At 40.5% G+C, this 15,529-nt stretch overlaps 1 protein-coding gene across 3 annotated transcripts; it reads right to left on the bottom strand.

Annotated features, from left to right (window-relative positions):
- Window positions 1–538: 538 nt before the first annotated feature.
- Window positions 539–13,618, bottom strand: MTFR2 (mitochondrial fission regulator 2). 3 transcript variants are annotated; one of them, XM_028121456.2, is made up of 7 exons: window positions 13,536–13,618; window positions 12,817–12,933; window positions 8,510–8,614; window positions 7,916–8,028; window positions 6,721–6,962; window positions 5,245–5,602; window positions 539–937 (listed from the first exon to the last, which is right to left on the bottom strand). In XM_028121456.2, the coding sequence occupies exons 2-7, from the start codon at window positions 12,877–12,879 to the stop codon at window positions 730–732; spliced, it is 1,089 nt and encodes a 362-aa protein (XP_027977257.1). In that variant the 5' UTR covers window positions 12,880–12,933; window positions 13,536–13,618; the 3' UTR covers window positions 539–729. The 3 variants fall into 3 exon arrangements, with proteins under 3 accessions (XP_027977257.1, XP_027977258.1, XP_027977259.1); XM_028121457.2 differs by having other exon boundaries at window positions 6,733–6,962; XM_028121458.2 differs by lacking the exon at window positions 8,510–8,614.
- Between the last annotated feature and the right edge of the window lie 1,911 nt (window positions 13,619–15,529).

Genomic DNA, 15,529 nt, shown 5'->3' with positions numbered 1-15,529 from the left:
GCCTCCAGGTCCTCTCGCTCTCGGGGCTTACTCGTGGGTACTACTACCTCGAGTAAGCCGTGGGATGGGAAAAGCAACCCCCAAACTAATGTCTGAATTAAAGAAAAGGGACTTCCAATAAGCAATCTCCAGCAGCCCTGTTTCCTGAGATCAAGAATTCCTCCTATCAGTGAGATCATATGATACATGTCCTTCTCTGATTGACTTACATAATAAAATTAAATTTAAAAAAGACAATCTCAAGGGTCAAGTGTTTGAAATACAGGCATGTGTCCCTTTAAACAACCAAGAAGCACTGTCATTGAAGATGATTATGATCCCAGTTGCCTTTTTAAAAGAACTGTTAACATTCTATTTAACTAAATAACCCAGTCTTTATATTTGAGGAAAAATAGTGGGAGTCTTCATTTCACTCTGGGGAGGTTGAGTCTGTGGCTGTTCTTTGGTCTCTCCGAGTTTCAGACACCCCGCTCCAACTGCAGACAGCGAGGGCAGGTTAGCACCTGGCAGGAGAAACCTTGACCAACTCACGCACAAGTATTTTTCAAATCAAGTGTTTTATTTCAAAAGACTTCATAGTAAGCTAAAAGCGAAAAGGAATGTGTGAACGTGAACAGAAACATGAGAAACCTGGGCGGTACTGGCACACAAGTGCATGGCCCATTCTGCGCAAGCGCTCCAAGGAACCCTGAAGGCGGCCACAGATGATGAACAACACACTTCAGAAAATCAAAACATTAGCTTTACGTTATTATAGCTCACTCTTGAAGTTTCTGGACTAGAAAATGGAGAAGATTCCCAAGACCTATTTTCTTTCTCAAAGGAATCATCTTCTTGGAAGGCAAACTTCTGCTTAAGCGCATGGGATATCAAAGACACCGGATCCCAATGTGAATCTTGTCTTTTCCTCTTATGAATGGGTCTACCTCCAGGTGACCTATTTAAAAAACAAACAAACTTTTTTGAATTAAAGCTTGGTGTAATTTAAGCTCCTTGTTGACAAACATACCAGAAATGTAAGCATAATACATTACAATCTAATTATTCTTCAAGAGGTTGAACGTTTTTGCCAAAGAACAAGGAATCTGGAAGGCACAATGAATTAGGAATCAGAAAACCAAGAAACCGTGTGGGTGGGGACTCCACCACAATCTTGTTGTGACCTGAGATTATCAAATATCTCGCTGTATTGAAGATCTTTATTTTTTTTTTAAGATTTTACTTATTTATTTGACAGAGAGAGACACAGCGAGAGAGGGAACACAAGCAGTGGGAGAGGGAGAAGCAGGCTTCCCACAGAGCAGGGAGCCCGATGTGGGGCTCAATCCCTGGACCCTGGGATCACGACCCCAGCCGAAGGCAGATGCTTAAGGCCTGAGCCACCCAGTCGCCCCTGAAGATCTTTATTTAATTTTCTAATTTGCCAGTGGAAAATTTAAAGAAATATTTAAGAACTTTTAAGGGGACTATAGAATTCATGAAAAGAAAACCATTAGGCCAATCGTTCATTCAGTCTTCACTTAATGCCTACTATTATACCAGGCTCCATTTTATGCTTTGAGGGTAGAGCCATATCCTACCCCCATGGAACATTCTGGGTGACAGGAAATCATCAATGAACAAGTGAAGTCACTGCAGATAGCAATGCATACTATGAATAAAATTAAGTAGGTAATGTGACAGTGACTGGGGCAACAGCACCTTAGGTGAGATGACCAGGAAAAGCTTTAAGGAGATGATATCTCTCTATAAATGACTCCGAGTCAGTGTTAGTGTAAACATCCAGCAGATGCATCAGGAAGGAGCTTGGCATGTGTGAGAAAAAAGAAAAACAGGTACAGCTGGAGTGCAGAGAGTGGCATGGGAAGTAGGCCATGAGGTCAGAGACAGAAGCAAGGGCTGGATTCTGGGGGCACTTAGAGGCCACAGCAAGGTGTCTGGATTATATTCTAAGCATGACGGAAAACCACCAAAGGGTTTTAAGCAGGGAATGGCCAGATTGAACTCCAAGTTTTATTTGTTTTATTTTTTTGTTTTTAAAAGATTTTAAGTAATCTCTACACTCAGCATAGGGATCGAACTTACAACCCCAAGATCAAGAGTCACATGCTCCACCAACTGAGCCAGCCAAACACCCCTGGACTTCAATTTTTTTTTTTTTTTTAAGATTTTATTTATTTATTCATGAGAGACAGAGAGAGAGAGAGAGAGAGAGAGGCAGAGGGAGAAGCAGGCTCCCAAGGAGCAGGGAGCCCGATGCGGGACTCGATCCCAGGACCCCGGGATCATGACCCGAGCCGAAGGCAGACGCTTAACCATCTGAGCCACCCAGGCGCCCCCCTGGACTTCAATTTTTAAAGGATCACCCTGATTACTATATGGAAAAAAGATAAGGAGGCAAGAACGGAGAGAGAGCAGTTAGGAAACTACCGCAGAAGTCCAAGCTAGAGACGCTGACTTAGACTGGGGGCGGCAGTTAGACCATGAGGGTACACATCTGCGCTGTATGCTGACAGGAAGGGAACGGGAAGGAAAGGAAAGGATGATTCTAGATGTCTGGGCTGGACAGACAACCGGGTGATGGTGTTGCTATTTACTGAGATGCAAAAGACTTGGGGCAGAACAGGTTTTCAAGGTGGATGAAGTGGACAGGTAGGAAGGAAAAGGTCTGTTTTGGACATGTGAAGCCTGAGACACATGTGAGACAGGCAAATGATGTCAGGTAGGCATGGGGTGCAGAGGAGAGAAATCAGGGATGGAAAGATAACTATGAAGGCCATTAGCATAACCTTGGTATACACAGCCATAGGACTCGGTGAGATCAGCAAAGGAAACAATGTGGATATAGAAAGAAGGGGACTGAGGTGTGGGCCTTGCAGATGCCAGTATGTAGATACCAGGCCCAGAAGGAAGAGTAAGCAAAGGAATAAGGAATGGACAGTGAAGTAAGAGGAAAACCAAGCGTGATTTCCTTAAAGCCAAAGGTAGAAAGTGTTCCCAGGAGGAGGGAACCACAGATCATATCAAATACTGCCATGATATCAGGTAGGAGGAAGAGTAAGAATTGACCATTGTATTTAGCAAGAGAGTCACTGGTGACCTTGATAAAGAACAGTTTTCAGTGGAGTGATGGGGACAGAGACCATAGGACAGTGGGTAGAAGAAGGAAGTGAGAAATGCGAACTATTGACAACAAGAATTTATACCAGAAAGAGGAGCAGAGAAACAATAATGCCTGGGACATACGTGTTTTGAAGACAGGAAACACTCAGGTGTGAGGAGAATAAAGTAGAGAAGGAAAATTTAATGATGTAGAAGACAGAAGGGATAATTTTAAGTAAAACCCTTGAGATGAGAGAGAAGGGGAACCAGTAACCCAGGGGAGAGCATGGACATGAACAATGACACCTCATTCACAGTAACAAGATAGAAGGCAGAGAACATGAACATTGACTGTAAATGTAAAGATGGGGGAAGCCTCATCTAATTCTGCAGTAATGTATAATGCCAGGTTAGTTGTAGAAAAATGAGAGACTAGGGGTAGAGGGGAGAATCTACTGCCTCCTTGCTGTGTCTCCAGTGATGGTAACGGTCGGAGTCACCATCTGCCACTGACTGGGCCCAGTGATACCAGTAAGCCCTCTTGCTGGAACAAGTGTGCCCATCTATCCACATTTTTCTCTGTACCAGGTGCCTCACACAAGGATCAAATCATAACCTGATTATTAATGAAATGATGTAGGGGCTTTCCTAACACTATTGTATAGAAAATATATTTATTTTCTCACAAAAAAATCTCATTGAGGGATTTCCAGATGAACATGGCAGATCTCTGTGAAAGATGAGATGACAGTAAAGAAATGAAAAGGACGTATACCCACAAAGACAAAGAAATTATGAGAAAGTAAGAACTGCAAGAAAACATTGAAAGCTGGAAAGCTAATGAAAGCAAAGATGGAGGGGGGGGTGAGCTGCCTTCCTGAAAACAGGGACTGAGGAAAAGTCTACATACTGAATGAAACTCAAGACTGAGTCCACAAGTGCCCAGCATAAGAAATTAAAAGAGGAACTCTCCAGGGCATGGCATCATGAAATTTCCAAACACCAGGACTAAAGAGAAGATCTTAAATGCTTCAAGAATAAAGAAACAGGTTTCATACATGGTGCCAGGGATGAGAATGACATCAGCTTCTGAACAAGAACACTGGAAGCTAGAAATCAATGGAACGATGTCTTCAAAATTCTGCAGAAAAATGATTTTCTGCCACTGTATACCCAGCCAAACTAGCAATGAACTGAGAATAAAATAGTAACATTTTCAAATATGAAAGGTCTTAAAATAATCTCCCTTTTTATAGATCCTTTCTCAGGAAGGTATGGGAAGATAGGACATCCCAGAAATGGGTGAGGCAACACAAGAGAGAGGGTAGAGAATGCTCATGATGATGGCCAAGGAAATCCTCAGCATGGCCACAATGCAGGAGGCTTGCGGGAACCAGAGATTGGAACAGTACAGAGGCCTCCTACCAGGGAATTTATTTTAGAAAGAAACTCAGAGAGATATTAACTGCAAGAGAAAATAAAATTATTCAACAAACAAAACGTAATCATAGCATAGGAAATGGCTTACTTGTGAATGTTTACTGTTATAAGGATGTAAATTCTGATTGCTGATTTAAGTAAAAACTAAAGATTTAATTATATTGGGAAGATGAAACAAGAGGTGTATCTGTGTGTGTGTGTTAGAGGATAGGATGGTTGGGAGAACATACACTCCTGAGTTTTAACAAAGGAAAATAAATACAGTTAAAGTATCAAGAAATAGCAAAAGAAGTATGTTGTTTCAGAAATACAGATAAGAGGGGCACCTGGGTGGCTCAGGTGGTTAAGCATCTGCCTTCAGTTCAGGTTATGATCCCAGAGTCCTGGGATCGAGCCGCGCATCCGGCTCCCTGCTCTGCGGAGAGCTTGCTTCTCCCTCTCCCACTGCCTGCTGCTCTGCCTACTGGGCTCTCTATCTCTCTGTCAAATAAATAAATAAAAACTTAAAAATATATATATATAGATAAGACACTAGAAGGAAGAGTAAAAAAAATGGAAAATGATTTTTTCTGGGAGACGTGTCCAATTGGAGTAAAGAGGAATGAGAGAGAAGACCGGTCTGTATGTACTTTCATAAATAAAATAAATTATTAAAACATCATTAATAGAACTTGGTTCATTTCTCATGTTATGATAACATACCGTTCAATAGCACGAAGCTTAACCTTATTCATGTCCTTTAGAACATCCAACATGTTTGGAACATCATGGTTTTTTGAATGACTGTAATTGGTCTTACTATCACGTGGGTGCTGTTTTTTCATTTCATTTGCTGAATTATCTGAGTCACACATGTTATTAGATCCTGGCTGTGTGAGAGGAGAACATGCAGGCTGTGGAGAAAAAAGTTGAGGGGGCAGTGGAGGAGGAGGAGGAGGGAGGGGGTGGGGTGGAAAAAGCACTGAACTTGAAAATGGATCTGGTTGGGCACTCAGTTCAGCAGTCCCTGGTGACGGTCTTTGTCCCACACTGCTAGGCTCGTCATTCAAGTCAAAGAAGCCTAAAAACAAAGTACTCGTTTGAAAAATCATGCAAAATTCTCTCCAACATAACCCATAACACTAATTAGAACCAAAACAGGAACAATTTCTGTAATGTTACTAAAATAATGATAGGGTGGCCAGGAAAGAGAAGCAATCCCATCTGCTTGGTAATTTTTATAACAGTCAAACCAAAGAATAAATTTATTTTTAATCCAATTAGGATTGTCTGTGTAGGCCTTTAAAGGGAGGAAGGGTGAGAATGCATTTAAAAAAAAAATAAAAAGTGCTTTTTCAGTAATTAACATACAATCTGAATTTCATCCATTTTAAAAAAGCTAAAACATAATAAACAATTTGTAGTTAGAAACACTCAAACTGGTATATTCTCTTTATGATGACACTGTAGAAACCAACTATTTTCTAGGCAAGCGCCTAGGATGGGTACTAAGTACTTAACTTTCACAACAGATCTGCTCCCAAAAGACTGTGTTAACATGACTGCTAAAAACAATATATGTGCATATCTCACTTTAATTGCTATTGTTATTAATATGTATTATATATTTATATATTATAAATATACAATACTATATGAACATTTCATGTTGTATAATGAATTATACATGTGTGTATATGGATGTGTAGAGATACACGTATGTATTACGTGTGTGTGTTGTTTAAAACAAGTCACATCTCTAAACATTTAGAAAAAGATCATCTGGAACACATTACTCAACCTGAATTTTGTGGAACGATAGCAGCAATAACTTCAAGCTACAAATACATGTTCTTCTTTCAAATTAATACATCCTTCCTCATAAATTTCAGTGCTTTTCTGAAGAGGTAGAAAAGCTTCCTGAGAAAACAGGCTTTTTAATTCAAAAGCACAATCTTCAGCAGTATAGCTGAAACCAAAGCCATCCCCCTCACCACAAATGTGTCTTAACTTAGTCTAAATAAACACCACGCATAGTAATTGCCCATCCCCAACATCCTAGATTTACTGAACGTCACTCACAGGCTGCGCTCGCAACGGACACTATCATTGGGCAGCGCGCCGACCGAACTGCTAGCCCCGCCCCGTCGGACTGAAACACACACTCCGCCCCCCCCCCCCCCCCCCCCGGCCCCTCACCCGCATGCGCACTGGCTCTGGCTCTCGGTTCCTGCCTTCCCACGATCGCAGCAATCTGAGTACGGAGAAAAGTCAGCTCCTCTTCGAGGGCAGCTATCTTTTTAAATGTTGCTTCACCTACAGGCCCGTCACTTTTCATTCGTTTATTCTGTCTGAGAGCAGGTGACAATGGATTCCAAACTGGTTGCAAAGAATGGAAAAATTCCATTTTCTCCTCTTCTTCATGTTTCCATATACTATTTCTGTGGGTAGAAGAAAAAAGTGGACAATGACAGTGAGAGAGAGGGAGAGAGAAAGCGAAACAGAGGGAAATTTTCCAAGAGCAATAAATTCTTTCAGTTAAAAAGTAATAATGACACAGAAACAAAAATTGGAGAAGCTCTCTTTATCCCGTGATTGTCTCTAGACTGGCTAAGGACAAGCACAACATCTTGTGTAACTTTGCGTTCTCAATATCTAGAACACAACGGTTATAGGTAACCGTAAGTGGTAAGTGAATGAAGGAACAAATCTTGCTCTGAGACTGTAAAACAAAAATAATTATCCTGTAACTGTTCTACCCATTAGGTTTAAACACAGTACAAATTGATTTATTTAGAAATGAAGTTGATTTACTTATAAATTCTACATATTCTGAATATAAGGTATTGAAAGGCCTTATATTCAGTATTATGTTAGGGGTAAGTTTGTGGTATTCTAACTTTTTTTAAGTAGATAAACCAGTTTGATACGTAATAAGTTTAGCTGTAATATTTGAATAATTGACCCTTATTGTGCTGATAGCCTATATCTGAATATACTAACACGTTGTTTAGTCCTCTCAAGCAGTAACACATCCTAATTTTGAAATATATTTAACATCATTGCCTGGTACACAGTAAATGCTATATACCTTTTGGTTACATATACAAAATAAATAAATATATATAGTATTTAGTGTAGGAAACAGCTTTCTCCTAAAAATGGACATACTGATTCTGACATCCTTTTAATATTATTCCTTCCTAAGCCTGCATTAAGAGAAATGGTAAATAAAAATGAGAGACACCCAGCCATCCTTATTAGGAAGATATTAGGAAGACGCACAGTAGTAGAGACAGACAAAAGGCTCAATTAGTATGATCAAACTTCAACACGTGCAAGAATTCAGATTACAGCCCATATCCCATTTTCCACAGTAAGTATATAAAATTACCGAAATCTGAGATAACTGGCTTCTTCATCATTTGCCACACACAAAGTATCAGCAAAAGATGGAACTACAGATCCACAGTTACCAGAGTCTACAGAGTTCAACAGTGGGATTAACTAAAGGAAAAAAAGGAAAAAAAAAAAAAAAAAGTCAGAGCTCTGCAGTGGTTGGGGGCAGGGGGTAAAACACATGCATGCCCATGGAAATTACATAAATTAAAAATCCAAGAGTGAAAAGGAAAAAGAATGTTCAAAACCAAACATGCACCTGTTAGCAAGAAACAATACTGAAGAAAATGTTATTCTAAAGTCTAAACATGTAGCAAGATTCTCTACCCTGGTTAATGTCATCTATCATAAAACACAAACCAGAAGAATAAAATAAGCTATTCAGGTGTTGCTTTGTACCTGCCCAACTCTGAATGTAATTACTTAAAGAAGTAAATACAAAAACATACAAGAAATGACTTGTTTCCAGGAATAAGCTAAAGGTTTTTGGCTTGCAGGAAACATTTCTTCTTCTTTTGTTCTACTCTGTCTCTAGTACCTAAGATTATTTTATACATAGTACTTAAACAATGCCTGTTGACTGACTTACCTCAAAATTAGGCCTGGGACAAGGTTCTAAAGGAAGAATTTTCCCAATAATACGAACAATACTCCGAGCTGATCCATAGTCTTTATTTTCTCTAATCTGCAAAACCTGTTTATACATAGAGTGTTGTTTTTAAAAAGTACTCTGCTAAAGCCTGTTTATATACTTTGAAGAAAAGCAGATGTAAATGCACTAACACTTATTTTGAAAAAGAAAATACAGAATGGCATACTCAAAGTATTTTCTTCAAAGAATTAAACTTTAGTCATATATGAATAAAGGATGGGAGTTAACCTATATAATATTCCAGGAAGAAAGGTCTTTTAAGAAAGCACCACAAATTCATGTTTGTTCTATTTCCAATAATGGCAATATACCTTTGGGAACTTTGTTCAGAAAAACTGCCTCCCCTCTGCCCAGCTAAACATATCTTTTGGCCCAATCAAAAATTGAGAGTTTCAGTTTCTCAAGGATAAGGCAGTACAGAGTAAACTCCTGTAATTCCCTTTAAAGGTGAGATCCTTTTTAGGGGAATAAATTAATCTGGCACTAGATAATTTAAGAATTCTTTACTTAGAGTGCAATATATCTACTAGAAGTCAGTTCTTAAAAAGATGATAGAAATGAAATGTGCTACTGTAATTCAAATACCACCTTGTCTTTTGCCTTTGCGCCTTCCAGACTGGTATAAACTATTCCCACAGGAACCTTCCCCAAAACATGACATAACATTTCTGCTCTTGGCAGAGATTTTAACACAAAGAAAGCACTTCCTCTCTTTAAAAAGCATTAAAACTTGGACTTTTCATTTTTCCTCAGATCCCGTAACAAGGACAAATTTTATTACAAGCAGCAGATATAGGTAGCCTCCTATCAGCATCTTCTTCGAAGTATCCGATAAGCAGATGGATATACAGTCCTAGACCTCAGGAAAAAACATCTGGGATTTAGATGGATTTGGGAATCATCAGCAGACCAAAATCAAAGCCATTTGACTAGTTGAGAAAAACTGGGGCTAGAGAGGAAGATGAGAAGCCACTGGCACCCAGAATGCCATCCCTCTGCTTTTAAGTCGTAAGGGTTCTGAACATATCCAATCATATCCAAACACCTCACTCCAAGATTAAATACTAATTCCACCAACTAGCCTCACAATCTTCCATCAGTTCTGCTAGCTCAGTCTCCATAACGTCCTCCATGAATTCTGTATTCATTGTCCACTCACCCTTAAAAGTTCTCTGCCACTTGTTCTCTGTCACCTGTTCTGTTTATCCAACTGAATTACAAGGACATAAGCTCTTTTGGGTTAAGCAATTTTCCTCTTCGTTTCAAAGACAAACCAATATTATCCTAACTGCCAAGCACTTACCCATGTGCCCAGAGGGCCTGGCCCTAACTCGAGCTGTTTTCACCTCTCTTCTAATGCCAGATTCACATTCCTCTACATATTTGATTCTCTCTGCTCTCAGGAGCTTCCTAGGCTCTGAATTCCTAAACTAGTTCTAAGGAGTACCATACAATAGGACACCTAACTACATATAACTTTGTTTCATTTGCAGTTTTCTCTTTGCTCCATTAGATTGTAAAGTCTTTGCAGGCAAAGACAAGTTTGTGTTGCTTTTCAATCCTACAGGGTAGTAGGTCTTAACCATAGGTATACTAGAATCACCTCGGAAGGTGGTTTCCAAGAGAAATAAAACACAAACCACGTATGTAAAATAAATTTTCTAGTAGCTACATCTGAAAAGGTAGAAAAAGATGAAATAATTTTCTTAGTATATTTTATTTAACTCAATATGTATATATTATCATTTCAACATGTAATCAATATTTTTAAAATAATGGCATTATTTTATATTCTTCTTTTCATACTACGTCTTCAAAATCCATTGTATATTTCACACCTATGGTAGATCTCAATTCAGACATTTCAAGTGCTTGAAGATGACATCTGGCCCAGTGGCTGCCATATTGACTAGCACAGCCTGGAGTATACAGATCCTGGACCTATTAACACTAGAATTTCCTCCAGCCTGAGCAATTATATTTAAAGTGTTCTATAGATCACTCATATGCACACGCTTCTTAAGAACCACAGGCCTGGAGGTTTTGCTACAATGAGGGCTACTCACTGTACATAAATAGCCACCCAACTCTTGGTTAACTTGGATGGTACCTTCATGTCTTACTCTGCAAGTTCCATCCTGACAAACCCCTGTTCTTCTCTCTCATCCCTTCACTGACATTGACCATCTTCACCATTCTGATGCTGTCCCCTCCTTTTTCTATTCCTGATCCAGCACCCTCATTTTGACTTTACTGATGTGACTTTCCTACCAAGCAGAGAATTTCAATTGTTTCAGTGATATGCTTATTACCAATCATAAACTACCCCAACTACTCTTAGCTGGAGAAAAGAAATCACAAAACAACAATACTCAGAAGGACTACAAATCCATGCTGACTTCAGCTGAGTATTCTGCAACCCCTTCAGAACATGTTTTGTTCTCTATCGTGTTGCCCAAAGCAATGACCAATCTCTGAAATCTCCAATGCCACCATTTCTATTACCTGCCAGTAGCCTTGACTTTGCTCTTAACTGAGAAAACTGAGAACTCCGTGGTGACATACCTCAATTTTCATTTCTCTCCATTCAAAACCTCTCCACCCTCTCTTTTATCCTACTCGACTGTCCATCTTTTTTCCAAGGCTTATTTATTTATATTCCTTTTCCAACTACCTTCTCCAGGGCACTGCTCATTTCATTTGAATCTTTTTTTCATCTATGAGGTTCTTCCCTAATGCTTGCAAACATGAAATATCTCTAATATTGGAAAGAAAACAAAATTTCAATTTGATGGTCACTCTTGATCTCTTTTCACAAACTTTTCAAAAGAAGGCGCCGATGCCATCTCCTTCTTCAGTCATTCTTCAAAATACAAGGCAGCTGCCGCTCTCCACCTACAGAAACCCCTAAAGGCATCAATAATCTAATGATAAGCAAATCTTCAACTATTAGTCAAGCTGCCATTATCTTTGATCCCACTATTTCTGAAATTCAAAATGCATCAATAATATCCAACAACTTCCATTATGTCAAAGTCCATGAATTCAAATAACAAAAGAATGCAGATAACCTCAAATCTGAATCTCTTTTTCCTTTTTTTTTAAGATTTATTTATTTGACCAAGAGAGATACAGCAAGAGAAGGAACACAAGCAGGGGGAGTGGGAGAGGGAGAAGCAGGCTTCCTGTCGAGCAGGAAGCCCCATGTGGGGCTCGATCCCAGGACCCCAGGATCATGACCTGAGCCAAAGGCAGACGCTTAACGACTGAGCCACCCAGGCACCCCTTTTTCCTACATTCTAGAACCATTTAACTATCTGTAGGATATTTGCATTTATATAATCAAACAGCACATCTTGCTCATCTTAGCTCCCTACTCAAACTAGTTCCTCATACTGAATTGCCCATTTATAATATTTATAATACAATAATTGCCTATTTATAATTTATAACCACTCTTCAACTTACTTTTGTTTAAAATCTTGAAAGTATGCTTGACTATTATTCTCTTCTAATTCACAACAAATAGCAACAATTTGCCCATTCTGTAAACTCAACTATTCTCTCTTATATTCAATCTTGTATTATAGTCTGTATGTTTCTTATTCCTCATATTATATTTTAAGCATCATGAATACAAGAAACATGTATTGCTGCTCTGTATCACCTGCAGAACTAAGCATATTGTCTTAGATGTAGTAATGCTCCAGAAGTAGAGAAAATTGGATTTGCTTATAATTCTCAGACCCTAAGTCATCCTCTCTCAAGATTTATGCTGAATTTGTTGAGCTATAACTTGCATTATATATCCAAATACCAAACTTAAGTTACCTTAAATAAAACCACTAGCTAATTAAAAATATATTTTATCTATGAAAGTCATATCCATATTTTGCTCCATTTGCATCTTTTGCTGGCATTTTACCTCTCCCGTAAATAGGTTACTAATAATCTTATCCTTTTTTTTTTTTTTTTAAGTAAACTCTACCTCCAACGTGGGGCTCAGACTCACAACCAGGTGATCAAGTCACATATTGTACCAACTAAGCCAGCAGGTGTCCCTAATCTTATCCCCCTTTTTAACTCAAACTACCAAAGGAATACTATTGCAAACTCACCTTTGTTACACCTTAAAAGAAGTAACAATTTCACCTTAAATTAAATGTTTACATACAGATCATTTTCAAAATAAGACCCAACAACAAATACAACAGGTTCATTCAAATCCATTAAAAGACAATTACCTGGTCTATGGGGACACCAAAATATTCCAGTATTTCTCTTAAGATATTCAATATGAGGGACATTGATGAAACAAATACATAAGCGAATTCAAGGAAACATTATCAGTTTCTTGATACCTTCAGGAAAAATAATTTAGAAAATATTACTCTTGACAAAAAAAAAAAAAACGAATGCACAAAACTGTATTGAGTAACCTGGAGAAACCCTTTCGTTTCACATTACACCAACTAATTTCTTTTGGCCAGCAGTGTTTTGAAGGAAGTCAAAGAGAAACAAAGGAAGGGAGAAGTGGGGATGGGCTGCTAAAGAAAACTTCAATTTATCAATTAAGTTGCATTAAAAGTTCATAGGATGTTTAAGTCTTCATTAATAAATATCAACCAACAATGGATTGGACACTTGGCAGGAAAGCCTTTGGGTTAGTTATGACAGCGAGGTCTCCGGTCTCCTGAAAGCTCTGGACTGAGGAGATGGATGAGTTCAGATCACCCTTGACTTAAGGCTTTAACAAGTGAACAGCAGCTCTTTCTCACAAACGAATCGGGGTACCATCCATCCTCCTCATTTTAAAGATAAGGAATATGAATTCCAGATATACAAAGTGACGTAGTCACCCAACTAGTGAGTAACAGCCGAGACCAGCACCCTGTCGTGTCACTCGCTTTGGCCTCAAGCCTCGTCAGAGGCTCTCCTAACCCAGCATGGTCGCCTTGCTCACCCTCCTCCGAAGTCGAGCCTCCGAGCAACCACCGGAACATCAAGCTGCCTCGAATCCGCAGTCTGCGAAGCTCGTAGTGCACACGTCCTGGTACAGGAGCGCTCGGACGTCCACCCGTATCGGCCCGCGCACCTCAGTTTGCAGGCCACAGACAGTAACGACGCCTCCCACCGACCCGGGGCTGGGTACTGGAACCCCGTCGCTCAGCTCGGGTACCTCTGCAGGAGGTGCACTCCCATGTCGCCTCTCCCCCCAACCCTGCAGCTCGCCCCCGGGACTGGCGCAACTTCCGCGTTCCTGTACGAAAATCAAATTCCGCGGGCCAAGCCTGTGCCCGATCTCATTGGACAAGGCTAAAGACCGCTGCTTGTGATTGGCTGCGGTATGACGTCAGGTTAGTTACGGTTATTTGGAGCGCCAACTGGGATTTTTCCTCCTTCTTCTTCTAGAGGGCGGACTCCCGCGAGGCAGCCAATAGAAGCCTAGAGACAGCTGGCGGGCGGGGCGGGGCGGGGCGGGACGGGGCGGGGCGGGGGCGCGCGGAGATGGTCACGCACATGCGAGACCTGACCTTAGGTTCCTCCAGGCTAAACTTCTGGTGCCTACAGCCGGGCGTTTTGGAGCCATTACGGATTTTGAGACAGGCCCGCGATCCAGAGTTCGTGCCAGTTCGCAGTGTGTCGTCCCCTACACCCAGACCCTAAGCGGGGCGGCTCTCCCAGGTACTCTTGCCGTGGAGTCGCTATTTAATGTTTGACCATTTCATGCAGCGAACATCTATTATATGCTTATGGGACTCGCAGAAGCTAAACACAGTCCTCGAGGGATGTGTAGCTTTGCAGTACTTAAAAGGTTCACTAAGCAAACGCTTCTGGTTATCTAGGCTACCAGATACGGGCCCGACGTTAACCTGGCCTAGCCGAGAATGCTTAAGTGAGGACTAAGTCATATCGGGTGATACCCGTTTTTTTTTTTTAATTCTGATCTGGGATTACTGGCTTCATAAGAGAAAGCAGCTTCTTTTTCGTGTTTCAGGGAAGGATGCACTGGAGTGACATGACAAGGTCAACTGTGCCCGGTGCTGACTTAAACATTAAAAAAAAAAAAAATGGGGATATTTTTCTCTATGGCCCACATTTATTCAATACCGAAAGTCTGTTAATGTGCCAGGCACTATTCCAAGCCATAGGGAACACAATAACGGGCAAGACCGGTAAGGTCGTTGCCCTGCTGGAGATTACATTCTAGTGGAGATTTTTTTTTTTTTTTTTTTTTTTGGTTAAAGATTTTATTTCAGAGAGAGGGAACACAAGCAGGGGGAGTGGGAGAGGGAGAAGCAGGCTTCCCGCTGAGCAGGGAGCCAGATGCAGGGCTCGATCCCAGGACGCTGGGATCATGACCCAAGCCGAAGGCAAACGCGTAGCGACTGAGCCACCCAGGCGCCCCGAGATTTTTTTTTAAATAGCATTTCTCTCCACTCTTTTCTTTTTAGCACTTATCACCACGTACATTCTTGCTTCTATCGCCAAACTAGAATGTAAACTCCAGAACAGGTACTTTGTTTTGACCCATGCTGTTTCTGTAGTGCTTTAGAAGACTGCCTAGTATATGGGGGGGGGGGGGGGACGGGCCTGGCTGTCAGTGGAGTTTGCAACTCTTCATCTCATGAGGGGTCATGAGTTCCCGAACTTAAAAAAAATGAAATAAACACTTAGCGTGTCTAGTACATACAGTGGGCAATCAATACTTGACTAAAATAACTGGATATGGGATGAGAGGGAATGAACAACAGAAATGACTTGCAATTAAGTAACTGGCAGACTAGCCCAACAGTCCAAACTAGATGATGAAAGTAGGGGCCAGGAGAGGGCTGTTGGACAACGTAGAAGGCAAATAGATCAGCAACCCTACATGGAATCAGTCACAATTTTCTCAAGTTCCTTGTCTTTTCCTTTTGTGGATCTTGTAACCTCCTCCCTTTCCAGTCTGATCTC

This window comes from Eumetopias jubatus, unplaced genomic scaffold (genome assembly GCF_037043125.1).
Source record: "Eumetopias jubatus isolate StellerSeaLion01/CBP00866 unplaced genomic scaffold, mEumJub1_p1.0 scaffold_6, whole genome shotgun sequence".
Classification (NCBI taxonomy): Eukaryota; Metazoa; Chordata; class Mammalia; order Carnivora; family Otariidae; genus Eumetopias; species Eumetopias jubatus.
Note: the sequence above shows the minus strand (reverse complement) of the source record. Positions and strands in the feature narration are given on the sequence as shown.

Coding starts and splice junctions, on each gene's coding strand:
- MTFR2 (XM_028121456.2), bottom strand. CDS start 12,879: ATGTCCCTCATATTGAATATCTTAAGAGAAATACTGGAATATTTTGGT. Junction 8,615..12,816: donor TTGGTGTCCCCATAGACCAG/GTAATTGTCTTT, acceptor ATGTATAAACAG/GTTTTGCAGATTAGAGAAAA. Junction 938..5,244: donor AAGCTTCGTGCTATTGAACG/GTATGTTATCAT, acceptor TTTTTTAAATAG/GTCACCTGGAGGTAGACCCA.